Raw genomic sequence first — 14,858 nt, 5'->3', positions numbered from 1 at the left:
TGAAAAGAGGCTAGAACAAAGCCCCAAAAACCCACAGTCTGAAGAGACAAAGCAAACATCAGAACCAGACTCAGTCTGTTAGAGGTTTTGGAATTATGAAACCAAGTCTGTATTCCGTATCTGCAATTCGTTTCTTTCAAGAATGTTGAATCGTACCCTATGTAACCTTTGACGTGGACTTTTTCCCCCCGCCACTCAGCATAACTCCCTTGAGAGCTCTCCAGGTTGCATGTGTGAACAGTCGATTCCTTTTTGCTGCGGAGTAGAGTTCCATGGTGTGAACGTGCGGTTTAAGCAGCACCCTTGAAAGGACACCGGGGCTGTCTCCGGGTTTGAGCTATTATGAATAAAGCTGCTGTGAATATTTGTGTACAGGTCATTGTATGGACATGTGTTTGCATTTCTCTAGGATAAATGTTCAAGAATAACATTGCCAGGTGTATGGTAAGTGGGCGTTTAGCTTTGCGGGAAATTGCCAAAAAATTTTGCAGTGGCTTTGTCATTCTACGTTGTCACAGCGACATGTGAGTGATCTAGCTTCACCATATCCTTCCCAGCATTTGGTGTCATCACTGTTTTTTATTTGAGTCATTCTGATAGGTGTATAGGGATATTACCCCATTCTCGGAGTGATTTTCATTTATGGTTTCCAACTGGCTAATGATTTTGAACATATTACATGTACTTATTTGCTATCTGCTTATCCAAGGTCTTTGGTGAAACTTTTATGTCATTTGTTTTATTTCATTTCATTTTATATTAGAGAGTGCACATGAGTGGGGAGAGGGGCAGAGGGAGAGGGACAGACAGAATTTCAAGCAGGCACCACACTCAGTGCGGAGCCACAGGGCTCCATCCCATGACCCTGAGACCATGACCTGAGCTGAAATCAAGAGTCAGACACTTAACTGACTGAGCTCCCCACGCACCCCTTTATGTCATTTTCTAATTGGGTTGTTTTATTGTTGAGTTTTAAGAGTTCTTTGCCTATTCGAGATACAAGTCTTTTGTCCAATACCTGGTTTACAAATATTTTCTCCCAGTCTGCAATTTTGTCTTTTGAAGGAAAAAAGGCCTTTTGCAGAGCAAACATTTTTTAAAATTCTGGTGAGGTCCAGTTTATCAAATTTTTCTTTTATGAATTGTGATTGTGGGTCCTAAAGATTTTCTCCTGTTGTTTTCTAAAAGTTTAATAGGTTTACGTTTTACATTTAGGCTTATGATACGTTTTGGGTTAATTTTTATATAAGTGGTGAGGTTTAGGTAGAGCTTTATTTTATTTTTGCCTGTGGATATCTAATTCTCCCAATGTCGTTTGTCGAAAGATTGTTCTTCCCATACTATATTGTTTTTATACCTCTTGTCAAAAACCAGTTGGGACAACTCAGAAGTTCTTCAACGGGTGAATAGTTTTGTTTTGTTTTGTTTTGTTTTTTTAAGTTCATTTATTTAAAGGGGGAGTGTGTGTGTGCATTGGGGAGGGGCAGAGAGAGAAAGGGAGAGAGAGAAAATCCCAAGTTGGCCCTGGGGCTCGATCTCACAAACTGTTGAGATCGTGACCTGAGCCGAAATCATGGACTGCATCAATATTGATCTCCTGGTTGCCATTCTGTACTGTATTTATGCAAGAGGTTACCATTGGGGAAATTGGGTGAAGGGTATACGGGATTCTTGTGTAATTTTTGTTTTAGCTGCAACGTGACTCTATAGTTATTGCAAAATAAAAGGGTAAAAGCATAATACATATTATCTCTATTCCTCAGGCAAAAGCAAAAACAAAACTCAGCCAGACATATTTGTGTGAGTGTATTTCTAGATTTTTCTATATCGGTCCACTGGTCTGTGTGTATATGCGTCTGGCAATAGTTCACTACCTTGATTACTGTAGCCATATAGTAAGTCTTAACAGCCAGCACAGTGATTTCTTTCTTTATTATTTATTCTTCTAAAAATTGTTTTAGTTATTCCGTGTCCTTTGTCTTTCCATATAGATCTTATAATGAGCTTGTCTATATTTACAAAAATCTTTTCTGAGAGTTTCATAAGAATTGTGTTAAACCTATAGATCAATTTGTAGAGAATTGACATCTTTACTCTGGTTGAGTCTTTGAATCCATGAATAGAGTCTCTCTGTTTATTAAATCTTCGATTTCTCTCAGCTGGTTTTGTAGTTTTCAGCATACAAATCCTGTATACGTTTTATCAGATTTACCTCTAAGTATTTCAATTTTTCTGAGCAGTTGTCAGTAGTATTGTATTTTTAATTTCTGGATCTACATGTTCGTTGTTAGCATATAAAAGTGTGATTAGTTTTTGTAGTTTGTACCCTGTAACTTGGCTGACTCATCGATTGCAGGGGATTGTTTTCTCGTCGTTGTTTTTTAAGGAATTTTTTAAATCTCGGGGCGCCTGGATGGCTCAGTCGGTTGAGCGTCCGACTTCGGCTCAGGTCATGATCTCGCAGTTCGCGAGTTCGAGCCCCACATCGGGCTCTGTGCTGACAGCTCAGAGCCTGGACCCTGCTTTGGATTCTGTGTCTCCCTCTCTCTGCTCCTCCCCCACTCATGCACATTCTCTCTCTCTCAGAAATAAAGAAACTTAAAAAAATTTTTTTTAATCTGGATTCCTTGGGATTTTCTACAGAGACCATTGTATCATCTGAAAATAAAGATGGTTTTGTTTCTTCTTTCTTCCTTGTGTTCCAGCTACCTTCCTGTATACGCCAACGTACAGGAGCCCTACGTGTACCTGCAAAACAGCCACGTGGAAGTCAGCAACCTCTACCTGGGCGTGCCCACCAAGGCAACCGTTAGACTCATCAATGGCACACTCCTGCCCACCCGCTTCCACTGGGGCAAGGTGAGTGAGCCTGCACGGTCAGCACCAGAGGCCCGTGCGGAGAGGGACGTTGCCCCCCAGGTGCTCCCCGGAAGAGAGGCTCTCCTCTCCCCCATGGCCCTGTCCATTACCCAGAGTCTGTTGCTGCCATCAGAGGCAGCAGCCCTCTGGTCACCATCACCCTAGGTCTCCCGGGGCAGCTTGTTCAGCCCAGAAACTCCTGACAGGTGTGAGGTTCATCCAGGGTCGGGAAGGGGAGGGGAAAGGACCAGCGGATTACTCCCACCAGCGAGCACGCAGCCCCCCTGGTCCCGCTGCGGGCCCCCAGCCTGCCAGCCTCCAGCGCCACGTGGATCCTGGGTCCGTGCCGGGAACCCCACGGGTGACAACGGGCCTGTCCTCGTGTCTGCCAGCTGCTGGGGCACCAAGCAGACTTCTGCACGGCCAAGGTCTCCCCGCGACGTGGCACGCTGGGTCCCAGTGAGGAGCGCCAGCTCAGCCTGGAGTTCACTGCTCACACCCAGGTGAGTACGGTGGTGAGAGGGCCCGAGGCACTAGGAAGGCACCCCGCAACCGTATCTGTACTGGTGGGGAGGTCTGCCTCAAGTCCCACTCCTGCCTCCCAAGAGTCTGGGGTCCCCATTCCCGTTAGGCCTGCCGTCTAGGGATACGAGGTCAGGAAGCCCAGAGCAGGCCTGAGTGTGCCAAAACCCACTGGCCACATCTGGCCTTTGGCTCCAGCTTACCCCTCCCCTCCTCTGCAGCCGCGGGTGGGCCCGGCTTTCCAATTTGCCCGGATGATCCTGAGGCTCGCTGGTGGCCACCTTGTCCCAGGAAGGGCATGGCTGCTCCCCAGCTCGGCCCACAGGAAGGCCATCGGGGCTGGCTGCCGGCTGTTTGCAGTTCTGGTGGGGAAAGAGACTCCGTCTCATTTCCTCCCTGGCAAATGTGGACAGAGTAGACTTTCTTCCTCAGCTGCATCTGAGCTCCAGGGTGACGGGCAGATGGGCTCAGGCACAGAGCAGACCCGACGCGGGCTGGGCTTGATTTCTGTCGTAGCAGCTTCATCGGAATGAGCGTGTGGCTTCTCCAGAGGCCCACTTTGAGGGGGTCCCCATCCGCGTGGGCATGGCCAGATATTTGGAGCAGACTGAGCCAGGAGCCCTGAGGAAGGGCCCAGGGTGTGGGATGGTGGGCTAGGCCGGCGACGGTGGCTCACCGGAGGGAGGGACTGGGGAGCCCTTCCAGAGACGTGGGACGGGACAGAGGTCAAGACTTTGTGCTGAGCGCCCCACAACAACCACCTGTGCCAGGGAAGACCGTCTCAGGCCGCCCTGGGACTTACCTGTAGTGATGTGCCCCCCGGTGGGCTTTCTTACAGGACGAGCTGAGCCATCTGGCCCTCCCTTGTACCGTGTCGGGCATGAAGGAGCCAGTGGTCCTGGGCATTTCTGGGAAACCCCAGGGACTGCAAGTGGCTATTGCCATCTCTGCGGAGGGCTCTGACGGCAGGTGAGCCCAGGGCTGGGGCCGGGGCCCGAGGGCTGAGCGACCGTACGAAGGACTAGCCTAGCAGTGGTGCCACAGTGGCACTGGCCTACTCCCGGCTGATTCCTGCAGCCGAGAAAGGGCCCCGGTGTCACTGAGGCCCCTCACGACCTCTGTGGGAACAGGTCTCCCTACCCAAACCCTGCCCTCTGTGCGGTCTTTCCCCACACACTTGGAGGTGTGACATCCAGGCGGGTAGGAGACGCAGGGGACAGGGCTGTCGGCAGCTACGAGGCCCAGCACCTGGGAGACGGGCCCGTCGCCCCGGGACAGGGAGAGTTTATGGAGCCGAGGCCCCTGTTGGCACGTGTCTTGGGGTGGCAGCTCACCGGGGAGGCAGCCCAAGGATGAAGCCTAGCGTGTAGGCGGCTCTCACGCTCCCACCCAAGCGGGCTCACTGGGCAGGGCCAAGGATGGCGTGTAACTTGGTGCCCCTGGGCACGGGGCAGCGTTCCCAGCACAGAGCTGTGGCCGGACCGCCTGCAGGAGCGCCGCCTCGACTTCGGCTCCGCGGTGCCTCTGAGGACCGGCGTGAACCGCCAGCTCATCCTGACCAACCACTCCCCGATACAGACGCCCTTCACCCTCAAGTTTGAGTACTTCGGGGGCCCCCCAAACGGCCCGAGTCAGAAACCCAGCCTGTAAGTGTGGGGATTCACGTCCCAGGGAGGATGTGGCCGGGTGGGTTGGCCCCGTTGGGCACACGTGTGGCCTAAGTGGCCAGAGGCCGGCTGGTATGAGGAGAGAGAAGGTGCGTCTCTCCCTGTGTTTAGACACGGAGACACGTAGAGGAGGGGTTCCCACCGGCCCACCTCCCAGACTCTGGGGGGGCCTCCGGGAGAGGCTGGGGGCTGTGGCGAGGTAGAGGGCTTCCGGTAGGTCAGGCAGCATGCAGGCCAGTGCATAAGGGAGAAGTTCACTGGCAGTGGAGGGAGCTGTGAGGGCAGAGACGTGGCAGTGAGGCCTTCTGCAAAGCTGTAACTGGAAATCAGCCCCCGGGGGGAATAGTGAGGCCACCGAAATTGGCAGGTCCTGCACCCCCCCCAGCGAACCCCTCACTGCTTAACCTCCTAAGTCAGGGGAGCCCAACATAAAAACCCCTGCCGTGGGTGGTGGGAGCCACTAGGGGTTTATGGGCCATTAACTCACCCACTCCAGGAAAGTTCGTGCACACTCGATGCTGGACCGATGTCGGCAGGAAAGGCTGGAAAGAGGGCCTTTTGCAGAAGGCCGGGCAAGAGAGGAGGGCCCTGGGCTGGGTCTGTATCCGGGATCACCAGGGCACAGAGCCTAGGGATAACAGGCCCCTCCTGAGTTTCTTAGAAGGCAATGCCTGGGCTGGAAGGTGGCCGGTAGCTGGGGTGCTTTGGGCGACAAGGGTGTGGCAGGCCCCGAGACCAGAGAAGGAGGTGAACAGACCTGACTTCTCCCCTGCGAGGAGTGGGCAGAGCCGCCTTCCTCCCCCCGTGCCCCCGGTGGGATGCTCGTCGCCCAGAGAGGTGGCTCGGCTCTGGGGAACAGGCCTGATGGACTGATGCTGTTTCTGTGTCCCGTCTGGTAAAAAGCCCCGATGCGCCCCCTGCCCTGCTGAAGACCTCACGGGTTCGAGAACGCTCGGCCAAGCGAGAGCAGCTGAGTAAGAACCCCGGGCGGGCCAGAGCAGCGTTTCCTGGGGCCTTCTCAGGGGTGGGCTGCCTGCCGCAGGGAGGGGGCCCTGGCCACAGACCCCATTCCAGTGTCTTTTCTAGCAAGACCTCTGAGGTGGCCATAGCCCTCTGTGTCCCCCTTTCGAATGAGGCCATCTTCTGGCTAGGGCAGATGGCCTGTGCACAGGGCCTGGTTTTGACTGGGACGGGTGGCGGCTCCGAAGGGAGGTTTCCCACGGGGGCCTGACCCCCAAGAGGTAAAGAAAGCCGTCTGCTGGATTCTGGGCTCCCAGGAGGGTCTGCTTAGCCAGGCCAAGGAGAGCCTGTGCAGCGGCTTCTCTGGTACAGTGTTTCGCTAACTCCTGAGGGTTTGGATCTCATTCCCACCCTGGAGTCCTGAAGCCCCATTCCTGTTCTCGCCCAGATTTTATGGAAAGCCTGTTGTCTCATGGGAAAGGAGCTGCCTTCTTTCCCCACATTTCCCAGGGCACGCTAGGGGCCCACCAGCAGCTGCGCATCGACATCACGGGCTATGCAAACATGTGGGGCGAGTACTGGGACGACCTCATCTGCACGGTAAGGACAGATGGCCTGGGCCCGACCTCACCTCCGAGCACTGTCTCCTTCAACCCCTGGCCCCCAGCCTCTCAAATCTCTCCACGTTGGAAGACGGTGCCCACTGAGCTTGGGATAGGCATTCGCCCCCTCGGCAACCACAGGGATTCGGGCAGGAGGGGTCCTCGTGAGCAAAACCTTCCATACCTTTTCCTGTGGGGTCCCACGAGGCTGAGCCCACACTGAGGAGGGCAGAGGAATCTGATGGGCCGCCTGCTTGGGCCAGGACATGAGGCCTGGAGGGGCAGTGAGTGTGGAGAAGCCGTAACGGCCTCCCAAAGCCATATTGTCACCTAGCCCTTGGTGCATTCACTCACTCTCCCACTGGCCCTCCACTCACTCGTTCAGGGTGCCACGGGTACCTGCGGTGCATGGTTCTTGTGTGGTCCTCTGGACTGGAGGATACAGGGATAATTGCGAGCGGATGACCCAACAAGCATTTCTCAGTTTAGTACGGAGGGGTGAGCTACGTTCATTGTCTTATTTGGGGAGGGAAGGCCGTGAACAGAGGGAATGCGGAGCCAGGGAATGCCATGGCAGCAAGGGACAAGAGACAAAGGATTGGTGTGTGTTTGCAGGTGGGCGACCTGCCACCAACAGTCATCCCGGTGCATATGGCGGTCGTGGGCTGCCCCATCAGCTCCCTGAGGACCACTTACTCTACCACTGACCAGTTGCAGAAGGAGCCTGTCATCAGGTGACCCTCCCCCCCGCCCCTGGCCTCATCCTCTAACCCTTGAAACCCCCTGGCCTCCAAACGTGGCTCCCCGTGCTGACTCGTGGTTCTCCAGCTGGCCCCAGGCCACTTGGTGCCACCCAGCAAGAAAGCCCCAGGACAGGGCTGCCCTGGCGGAGAGAGGCATGTCCCCCCCGGGGACATGGCTGCTGTCTGCACATCGCAGAGGGCTTTGGAGGATAGAAGTAGCAAGTAGTCCGTGTGGCCTGAGGTCAGTGCCAGGCCTGGGGCCCCACCCCACGAGTTGGGATCTGCGCTGTCGGTAGATGCGGGGTGGGGGTGTGGAGCGGGTGCTACCAGGGCATCCGACAGCCCAGGTCCCAGCTCACCAGGCACCGCACGGGGAAGGACTCCAGCCCTGGGTCTTCGTGACTTCAGGAAAAACCACTGCGGGCCTCCGCCCGGCCTGAGCCCCAGTTCCAGCCTCCTCTCTGAAGCAGCCCTGCCTGCAAGGTGCATGCTGGTTATGGCTGCGCTGAACCCCGTCTCCTGCCTCCAGGTTCGGCACCCAGGTCTCCGGAGGAGACACAGTCACCCGGGTCCTTCGCTTGAATAACTCCAGCCCCTGTGGTAAGAGGCTCACGAGATAAACTGGGGCTCTATCTGCTGGCTGTGCCATGCGGTGGGCAAGGCTGGGAGGGATGATGGGGCCGAGGGAAGCTGATGGCCCGTGACCAGGCCCAGGAATCGGGGTGGCCTGTGGTGACTGAGGAAGACCCCGGAGGGCCCAGCAGGGGAGCGACCAGCCAGCCCGGAGGATGTCAGAGACAGCTGCTCCCATGCTTGAGCGCAGGACTTGCCCTTGCCCAGCCGTGGGTCCCTCAGTGCGTGGGGCCTTAGATGCTGTTCTCATCAGGTTCACTTTGCAAAAGGACAGACACTGGCAGGGGTCACCTTTTCTCATCCCTTTAGCCAGCAGGACTGAGCCACAGCCGGGTGCTATACAAGTTGCTGGGGATCCAGAGGGAACAGACGGCAGAGTCTGCCGAGAGGCTCCCGTGCCGATGGGGGTGCAGACGGGACTGTGGGCCGCCCCCAGGTTGAGGGCATCGAGGGGACTGCTGGAGAATCACATAGGGTGCGGGGCAGGCTCCCCCGTGGAGGGGCGTCCAGGCTACGTCCAGGAGGGAGGACGAGCCAACTGGGCCTGAGGAAACATGTGAGAACGGGGAGCGTCTGGGCCACAGGGAGAGCTGTGGCAATCTGGAGGTGGAGGGATTAAGGCATCGTGAGGCTAGGCCACCCCACAGGCTGAGCCAGTGTCTCGAGGGGCAGGGCCAGGGCAGGTCTGTCGTTAAGCTCCTTGGCAATTGTAAGGAATGTGCAGCAGGCGGGGGCGCTGGCAGCCTGTGACCCTGCTCCGTGTGTCCACTAGGTCCGGGCAGTTAGGGGAGGGACATTGAATTTGCGCTTTAATCGGCTTTATTTTATTAAGGTCTCCCGGCATCTCCGACTCTTGATCACAGGGTTGGAAGCTCGAGCCCCACGTTGGGTGGAGAGATTACTTAAAACTAAAATCTTAAAAAAAAAAAAAAGGAAAACCTCCTGGTGTTTCCAGCAGTTTCACTTCTCTGCTGTGTCGTCAGATGCATTGAGAACTAAACGTCCTTCCCTGTTTTCACCCTTTATCGCTTTGAGATGTTTCTTTGTAAACAACAGAGAGCTGAGCTTTTTAAAAGCCCAACCTATTAAAAGCCCAATCTTTTAATAGGAAAAATCAATCTATATATTTCTCCCTTATTTTGTGATTCGTTTTACTTTTTCTTTCTTGTGCTCTCTGTGACTTTGTTCTGTTTTCCTTTGGGTTAGTTTGGAATTTCTCTTCTACCTTCCTTCCTTTTGGTGGTTCCCTTCTGGCCTCGGGGCTCATCATCATGCACACTTTTCTGTCTTTACTGAACTTCAGAGAATGGAGGTCACTGGGTGGCCTTGGTGAGAGGGATTTGGTGGGTGTGAGAGGCAGATGCCAAGGTAATAACTTGAAGAAACACAAGCTCGGGCACCTGGGCGTGCTCACCAGGTCTCCTGCAGGGCGGGCCGAGTCAGACGTGAGCTGGGGAGTGGCTGAGAGCAGAGGACGGTGGGCGGCGGTGGATGGGGTCCTGCAAGTGTGCTGTGCAGGCAGAGGTGGCACTGGGAAGTTTGTCTGGCAGAGGGAAGCTTGTCCAAGACGGGGAGAACTGGCCTTGCCTACGTGCCGTTGAAGCAGGTGGGAGAGGGGAGACTGGGCAGGGCTGGCCCCGGAGAGGGGGTGGGCTGAGGCGGCAGGAGGAGGGAGGATAGCACAGATGCCCGCTGGTACACGGGCGTGTTGGGATGGGGTGCCAGGGCTGTGTGGACTTGGGGGCTCCGGGAGGTGAGCGGGGGCTGGCAGCCTGGTACCCAGGAGGCAGTGCAGGTGTCAGGGAGCAGGGAGGGCGTGATAGTGGGGACCAGAGGGTCAGTTCAGTTCTCCAGGGTTAGGCTTTGCCAGGTGGGCAGAAGGATGGGGGTAAAGGGGGTGAGAATCCTGGCAAGATGGTGGCACCCAGACTAGCCTGGCTGGGGATGGAAGTGAGTGCGGCAGGAGGCGATGGTCGGAGGGGAGAAGGTGGGGAGAGGGACTGGAGGGCCTGGGGAAGCTGTGGGGAGAGCCCCAAATGCCTGGAGTGGCGCATTTGGATGTGAAGGCCTGCTCCCGCAAGAGGGTCGGGCTCCCGCAAGGGGGTCGGGCTGGCAGAGCCAGCTGGATAGCCTGTGGACTTTTCTTGTGAAGTAAGTGGCACTAGGAAGGAGGCAAGCCCGACCCCCCCCCCCCCCCCCGCCCCTGAGTGCAGAAGAGGTAGCATCAGGGGTTGCGGGGAGGGGGTCCAGGGAAGATGCGTCCGCCCCTACCTCAGCCCTCACGACCGCCCCCCCCCCCCCCCCCCCCCCCCCCCCCGTCCCAGATATCCGCCTGGACTGGGAGACCTACACTCCGGAAGACAGGGAGGACCGGCTGGTGGAGCTGCTGGTGTTTTATGGGCCACCCTTCCCGCTGCGGGACCAAGCTGGAAACGACCTCTTGTGCCCAGAGACCCCTGCAAGCAGCAGCTCCTTCTGGTCCCCAAGCTGCTCCGCTGAGTCAGACTCCAGCCGTGAAGCTGCCCAGTCTGTGAGCAGGGGCGGAGGTGGAGGGGCGGGGTGGGCCGGCTGCCGAGCCGGGGCCTGCGGGCCTTGAGCCCGCGTGAGCCCCAGTGACTCTCTGACGACAGGCCGAGGGCCGCTCCAGGGTCAGCGACAGGGCCTCACGGAAGATCGTCTCGGTCGTCCTGCGGGAGCACGACGGGGTGCCCTGTGGCCACCTGTACCGCGTCAGCCCCAAGCAGATGGTGAGGCGGGCGGGGCGGGCGCGGCCCCGCAGAGACCCCTCGGGCCGGCCGGTAGGAGGGCTGGGGCACTGAGGCCACGGTCCGTGCAGGTGGTCCCCGCCGGCGGCAGCAGCAGCATCTCTGTGTCCTTCACGCCCGTGCTGCTCGGCCCCGGTACCCGGCACAAAGTGGAGTGTGTCGGCTATGCCCTGGGCTTCATGAGCCTGGACGACGAGGTGAGCCCTCCTGGCCGGGTGGGGCCGGGGCCGCGGCCGCTGCCCGTCGCGGGGGGCACGCTGCCTGTGACGGGTCTGGGGCTCGGTAGGTGGCAAGAGAGCTTCCCGGGAGGCGGCGGCGCCTGCAGGACTTCGCCGTGGGAGCCCTGAGACTGGACCTGTGCAGCTCTGTGAGGCCCGCACAGTGAGTTGGCTGGGCCTCCCTTCCGGGGAGCACCGCGCTCGGGAGCAAGATGGGGAGTGGGAGGGAGAAGCCAGCAGGTGAGCCCAGGCAGAGGCTGGCCGGGGCCGGGGGAGCCGCGAGGGGACAGGCCGGAGGCCCCTGGGGCCCAGCCATGCCCGCTGCCGGCAGGCTGAGCGTGGAGCCGGACTACGGCGGTGGCACGGAGTTCTGGCACCAGGCCAGCGACCTCATCCCCAAGCAGCCCTGTTCCGGGGTGAGTGTGCTGTCACATCCCCGCCCCCCACAAATCTACCTGGACCTCAGATATCCCTGGAAGGCCTCCCCCACCCCTGGAAATGCCTCCAGCCCAGAGCCACGGGCTCCCGAAGGGGAGAGAGACCTCCCTCGCGTCCCCCACCTCTGTGGCCACCCAGGTGCTGAGCGAGCTGGTGACCACCCACCGTCTGAAGCTGACCAACACCACAGAAATCCCACAGTCCTTCCGGCTCCTGGTCTCCAGGCCGTTCTCTGTTGCTCAAGATGGGGCCAGCCGCAGCCGCAGAGCTCCGGGCCGGGTGCAGGGGTGTGACGAGGAGCCGGCCATGGCCGGCCAGCCGCTGGTGCTCCGCCCGAAGGAGAACATGCTGGTCAGTGGGCACCTTCCCCTCACGCACGCACGCGTACACAACGCCCTCACACACGTGTGCGCAGACATTGGCATCCAGACACGGCACGCTCTCGTGTCATCCACTTCCAGAGCTGGAGGGAGCAGCCACGTTCTCCTCCGGTGTGCGCTTGGGCACAGGTGTGTTGAGGGCAGGCCATACACTGTGCTAGGTGACAGACTACCCCAAGGACCTCATCGCGGAGGGGAGCAGATCTACAGAAGAAGGGCACCCTCACTCAGCATTTGCTTCCTTCTCCAGAGGAAAACTGAGGGGCAGCCCCCAAACAGCCCGAGTCTGGTTCTACCAGAGCCGGCTGTCACCAAGTGGTTAAAGGTCCCTTTAAGACACCTCAGGGAAGGGCGCCTGGGTGGCTCAGTTGGTTAAGCGTCCAACTCTCGGTTTGGGCTCAGGGCCTCGTCTCAAGGTTCATGAGCTGGAGCCCCGGGGAGGGATCGGCGCAGACAGCAAGGCTCCGGCTTGGGATTCTCCCTCCCTCCCTCTCAAAATAAACATTTGACCTCAGCAGACAGCACCGCCCTCCACCCTGTGCCCAAGCAGAGCCTGGTGTCCTCCTTCCCAGCCCCTCTCTGACCCCCAGCCTCAGTCTCCAGGTCGTCCCACACCCACGTCTTGCTCTAGGACAATGATTTCCAAGTCTGGCAATAGAGCCGTGGCCTTTAGAAAGCTTGCTGGAGATAGAAGTTCACAGGCCCCACCTCCAGAGACCAGAAGGTCCAGGCTGAGGCCCAGGAAGCTACTTTTTTAAGAAGTGCCTCAGTTGACTGTATGGAGCTAGTCCCAAAGAACCGGGGGAACCACGCATCCACCCGCCTGGGGCTAAGATTCACCTTGGCCTTGACTCACGTTCCCTTCAGCCCGCCTCCTGATTCCGACATCCCCTGCTTACAAGCCGTCAGAGGCTCCTCTGTGTCCTCAGGATAAGGACACAGGCAGTGCTGGGCCAACAGGCCCGCCCACAGCCCTGCTCACGCCAAGGGGTAAAGGGAGGTTTGCTGGCCGTGTCCCCTCGGGGGCCTCAGCTCCTCGTACTGACGGGTGCGGGGCACAGGGCAGGGTGCAGCGTCCGTGGGCCAAACACCCCAGACAGGGGCGCCGGGTGGAGGGAGGCACCCTGCCGGCCCCGTCCGGGCCGGCCTGCAGGCTGCATGTGGTCAGGGGCTGAGCTGGGGCCTACCGGGCCGCGGGGGCCATGGGAGGAAGGAGGACCGATCGCCAGGTGGGGAAGCTGCCGCCCGCCTTTGGCAGCGCGAGGCGACGGCCTTGCTCACATCTGCTCAGGTGAACGTGTCCTTCTCGCTGTCCCTGGAGCTGCTCTCCTATCAGAAGCTCCCGGCAGACCAGATGCTGCCCGGAGTGGACGTTCGGCGGCGTGCCAACGGAGAGAAGGAGATGGTGTTCACTCAGAACCTGCTCCTGGAGTATGCCGACCAGCCCGCTCAGGTGAGTCCCGGGCCTGCCCCGCGCGCGCCGAGGGGGGCAGCGGGCCAGACTGTCCTGGTGGGTCGGAGGAGGTGGGACCCCCACGCGGCCCTCAGAAACGGGAGCGGCCCCGGCCCTTGCCCTGAGGGCCCGGTGTGCCCTGGAGGACGCCTTTCCCCGAGGACACACCCCGAGAAATACAGGTCTTCCTTCCTTCCCCATCTCAGCTCAGAACCAGGGGCCGTGCCGTGGGGTGGGAAACGGGGCTCCCGGCTGCAAGACGCAGGTGAGGACTGAGAAGGGATAGCCTGAGGGGCGGGTTCGAGAAAGGCCAGGAGGAAGAATCAGGCTAGCCAGGCGGGCCCTCCAGCGGGAGCCCAGGGGCGGGGAAGGTGAGCGAGGCAGCGCCTCGCGTGAGGGTGACGTGGGGGGACTGGCCAGGAAGAGGGGAGATGGCCCAGAGCCCAGGAGGGGCAAAGGGCTGGGCCTCGGGGCCCCCAGGGGATGGAGGAAGACGGGGAGGGCGGCCTGACCGGGAGCAGGACACACAGAGCTTGATGGGGGCAGGGGCAGTGGGGTGGTGGGGAGAGCAGATGGCGTCTTCCGGGCCCTTGACCTGCACACACACACACCGGCCTGGGTTTTCGATGCCAGGCCAGCCCCCTGCACAGCTGCGGTGCTGACTGGGAGCTCCTCAGAAGCTTCCGCACCTGTACCCCTGGCTCCGAGCCCGGCAGGAGCGGACGAGGGCCCCCACGTTACAGGCTCTGCTCTGTCCCCCTAGGTGGTGCCCCTGAAGGCCACCGTGGCCGTGCCCGAGCTGCAGCTCTCCACCAGCTGGGTGGACTTCGGGACCTGCTTTGTGAACCAGGCACGGGTCCGGGAGGTCTACCTCATGAACCTGAGTGGCTGTCGGAGCTACTGGGCCGTGCTGATGGGTAGGTTGTACATGCCCACGGTTTCCCCTGCAGGCTGGCACCACCTGGGAGTTCCTGCATCGGAAACCATGCCGATTCCCAAATCCCAAGTGGCCCCAGGGTTGCCCTGCCCTGTGGCACTGATGGGGGCCTTCCCGGGGCAGCACATGGAGCTGCCTATGCTTCCCTTGGGGCAGGCCGGCAGGAGCCAGACAACGACCCTGGGGCCTTCAGGGTATCTCCAAGCAGTGGGCTGCTGGAAGCGCGACTGGTCAATGCACCCCCAAATACCACCACCCTCCAAGTTTTCTTCACTGCCAGGTACCAGCCTCTCCCAGCCCTGCCCACAGGCTACAGCCCCTGGCCGGGGCTCCCTTCCTAACCTCAGCACCCCCACTCCCCCTAGGAGCAGTGAGCTGTACGAGGCCACACTGGCGGTGGAAGGTGTGCTTGGGGAGGCGGCTTGCACCCTGCGGCTCCGGGGCCAAGGCTCTTATGACGAGAGATACGTGTCACCCCACCAGCTCTGAGGCTCTGCCCTCAGCCCCCAGCTTCGGAAATAAAACATGACCCAGAGCTGGGGAACAGATTTGCTGGGCAGACGTGCAGGCTGATGGACCTCCAAGCAGCTCCTGGGATGGAAGGGACTCCCTTGCAGGGCAGGCCTCGCGTGCCCTCAGCACTGACGCAGAAGGCAGGAAGAATGAGTGAGTACTCAGCTA

General features: G+C 59.0%; 1 protein-coding gene across 6 annotated transcripts in view; it reads left to right on the top strand.

Moving 5' to 3' along the window:
- DLEC1 (DLEC1 cilia and flagella associated protein) overlaps positions 1 to 14,725 on the top strand; it is a 94,605-nt gene extending 79,880 nt beyond the window's left edge. For 3 of the 6 annotated variants that reach the window (XM_045436556.1, XM_045436553.1, XM_045436557.1), the window contains 18 exons: positions 2,706 to 2,859; positions 3,252 to 3,362; positions 4,220 to 4,350; positions 4,836 to 5,027; positions 5,952 to 6,022; positions 6,457 to 6,608; positions 7,226 to 7,344; positions 7,883 to 7,953; positions 10,311 to 10,516; positions 10,617 to 10,733; positions 10,823 to 10,948; positions 11,038 to 11,132; positions 11,301 to 11,385; positions 11,546 to 11,758; positions 13,079 to 13,240; positions 14,004 to 14,157; positions 14,334 to 14,457; positions 14,543 to 14,725. In XM_045436556.1, the coding sequence (XP_045292512.1) occupies positions 2,706 to 2,859; positions 3,252 to 3,362; positions 4,220 to 4,350; positions 4,836 to 5,027; positions 5,952 to 6,022; positions 6,457 to 6,608; positions 7,226 to 7,344; positions 7,883 to 7,953; positions 10,311 to 10,516; positions 10,617 to 10,733; positions 10,823 to 10,948; positions 11,038 to 11,132; positions 11,301 to 11,385; positions 11,546 to 11,758; positions 13,079 to 13,240; positions 14,004 to 14,157; positions 14,334 to 14,457; positions 14,543 to 14,666 (2,407 nt within the window). In that variant the 3' untranslated portion in view covers positions 14,667 to 14,725. Of the gene's footprint in view, positions 1 to 2,705; positions 2,860 to 3,251; positions 3,363 to 4,219; positions 4,351 to 4,835; positions 5,028 to 5,951; positions 6,023 to 6,456; positions 6,609 to 7,225; positions 7,345 to 7,882; positions 7,954 to 10,310; positions 10,517 to 10,616; positions 10,734 to 10,822; positions 10,949 to 11,037; positions 11,133 to 11,300; positions 11,386 to 11,545; positions 11,951 to 12,069; positions 12,927 to 13,078; positions 13,241 to 14,003; positions 14,158 to 14,333; positions 14,458 to 14,542 lie in introns of those variants that run through there. The other 3 variants (XM_045436554.1, XM_045436555.1, XM_045436558.1) reach the window with 3 other exon arrangements.
- Positions 14,726 to 14,858: the final 133 nt, after the last annotated feature.

The sequence above is a fragment of the Leopardus geoffroyi genome, chromosome C2 (assembly GCF_018350155.1).
Source record: "Leopardus geoffroyi isolate Oge1 chromosome C2, O.geoffroyi_Oge1_pat1.0, whole genome shotgun sequence".
NCBI classification, from domain to species: Eukaryota; Metazoa; Chordata; class Mammalia; order Carnivora; family Felidae; genus Leopardus; species Leopardus geoffroyi.
Note: the sequence above shows the minus strand (reverse complement) of the source record. Positions and strands in the feature narration are given on the sequence as shown.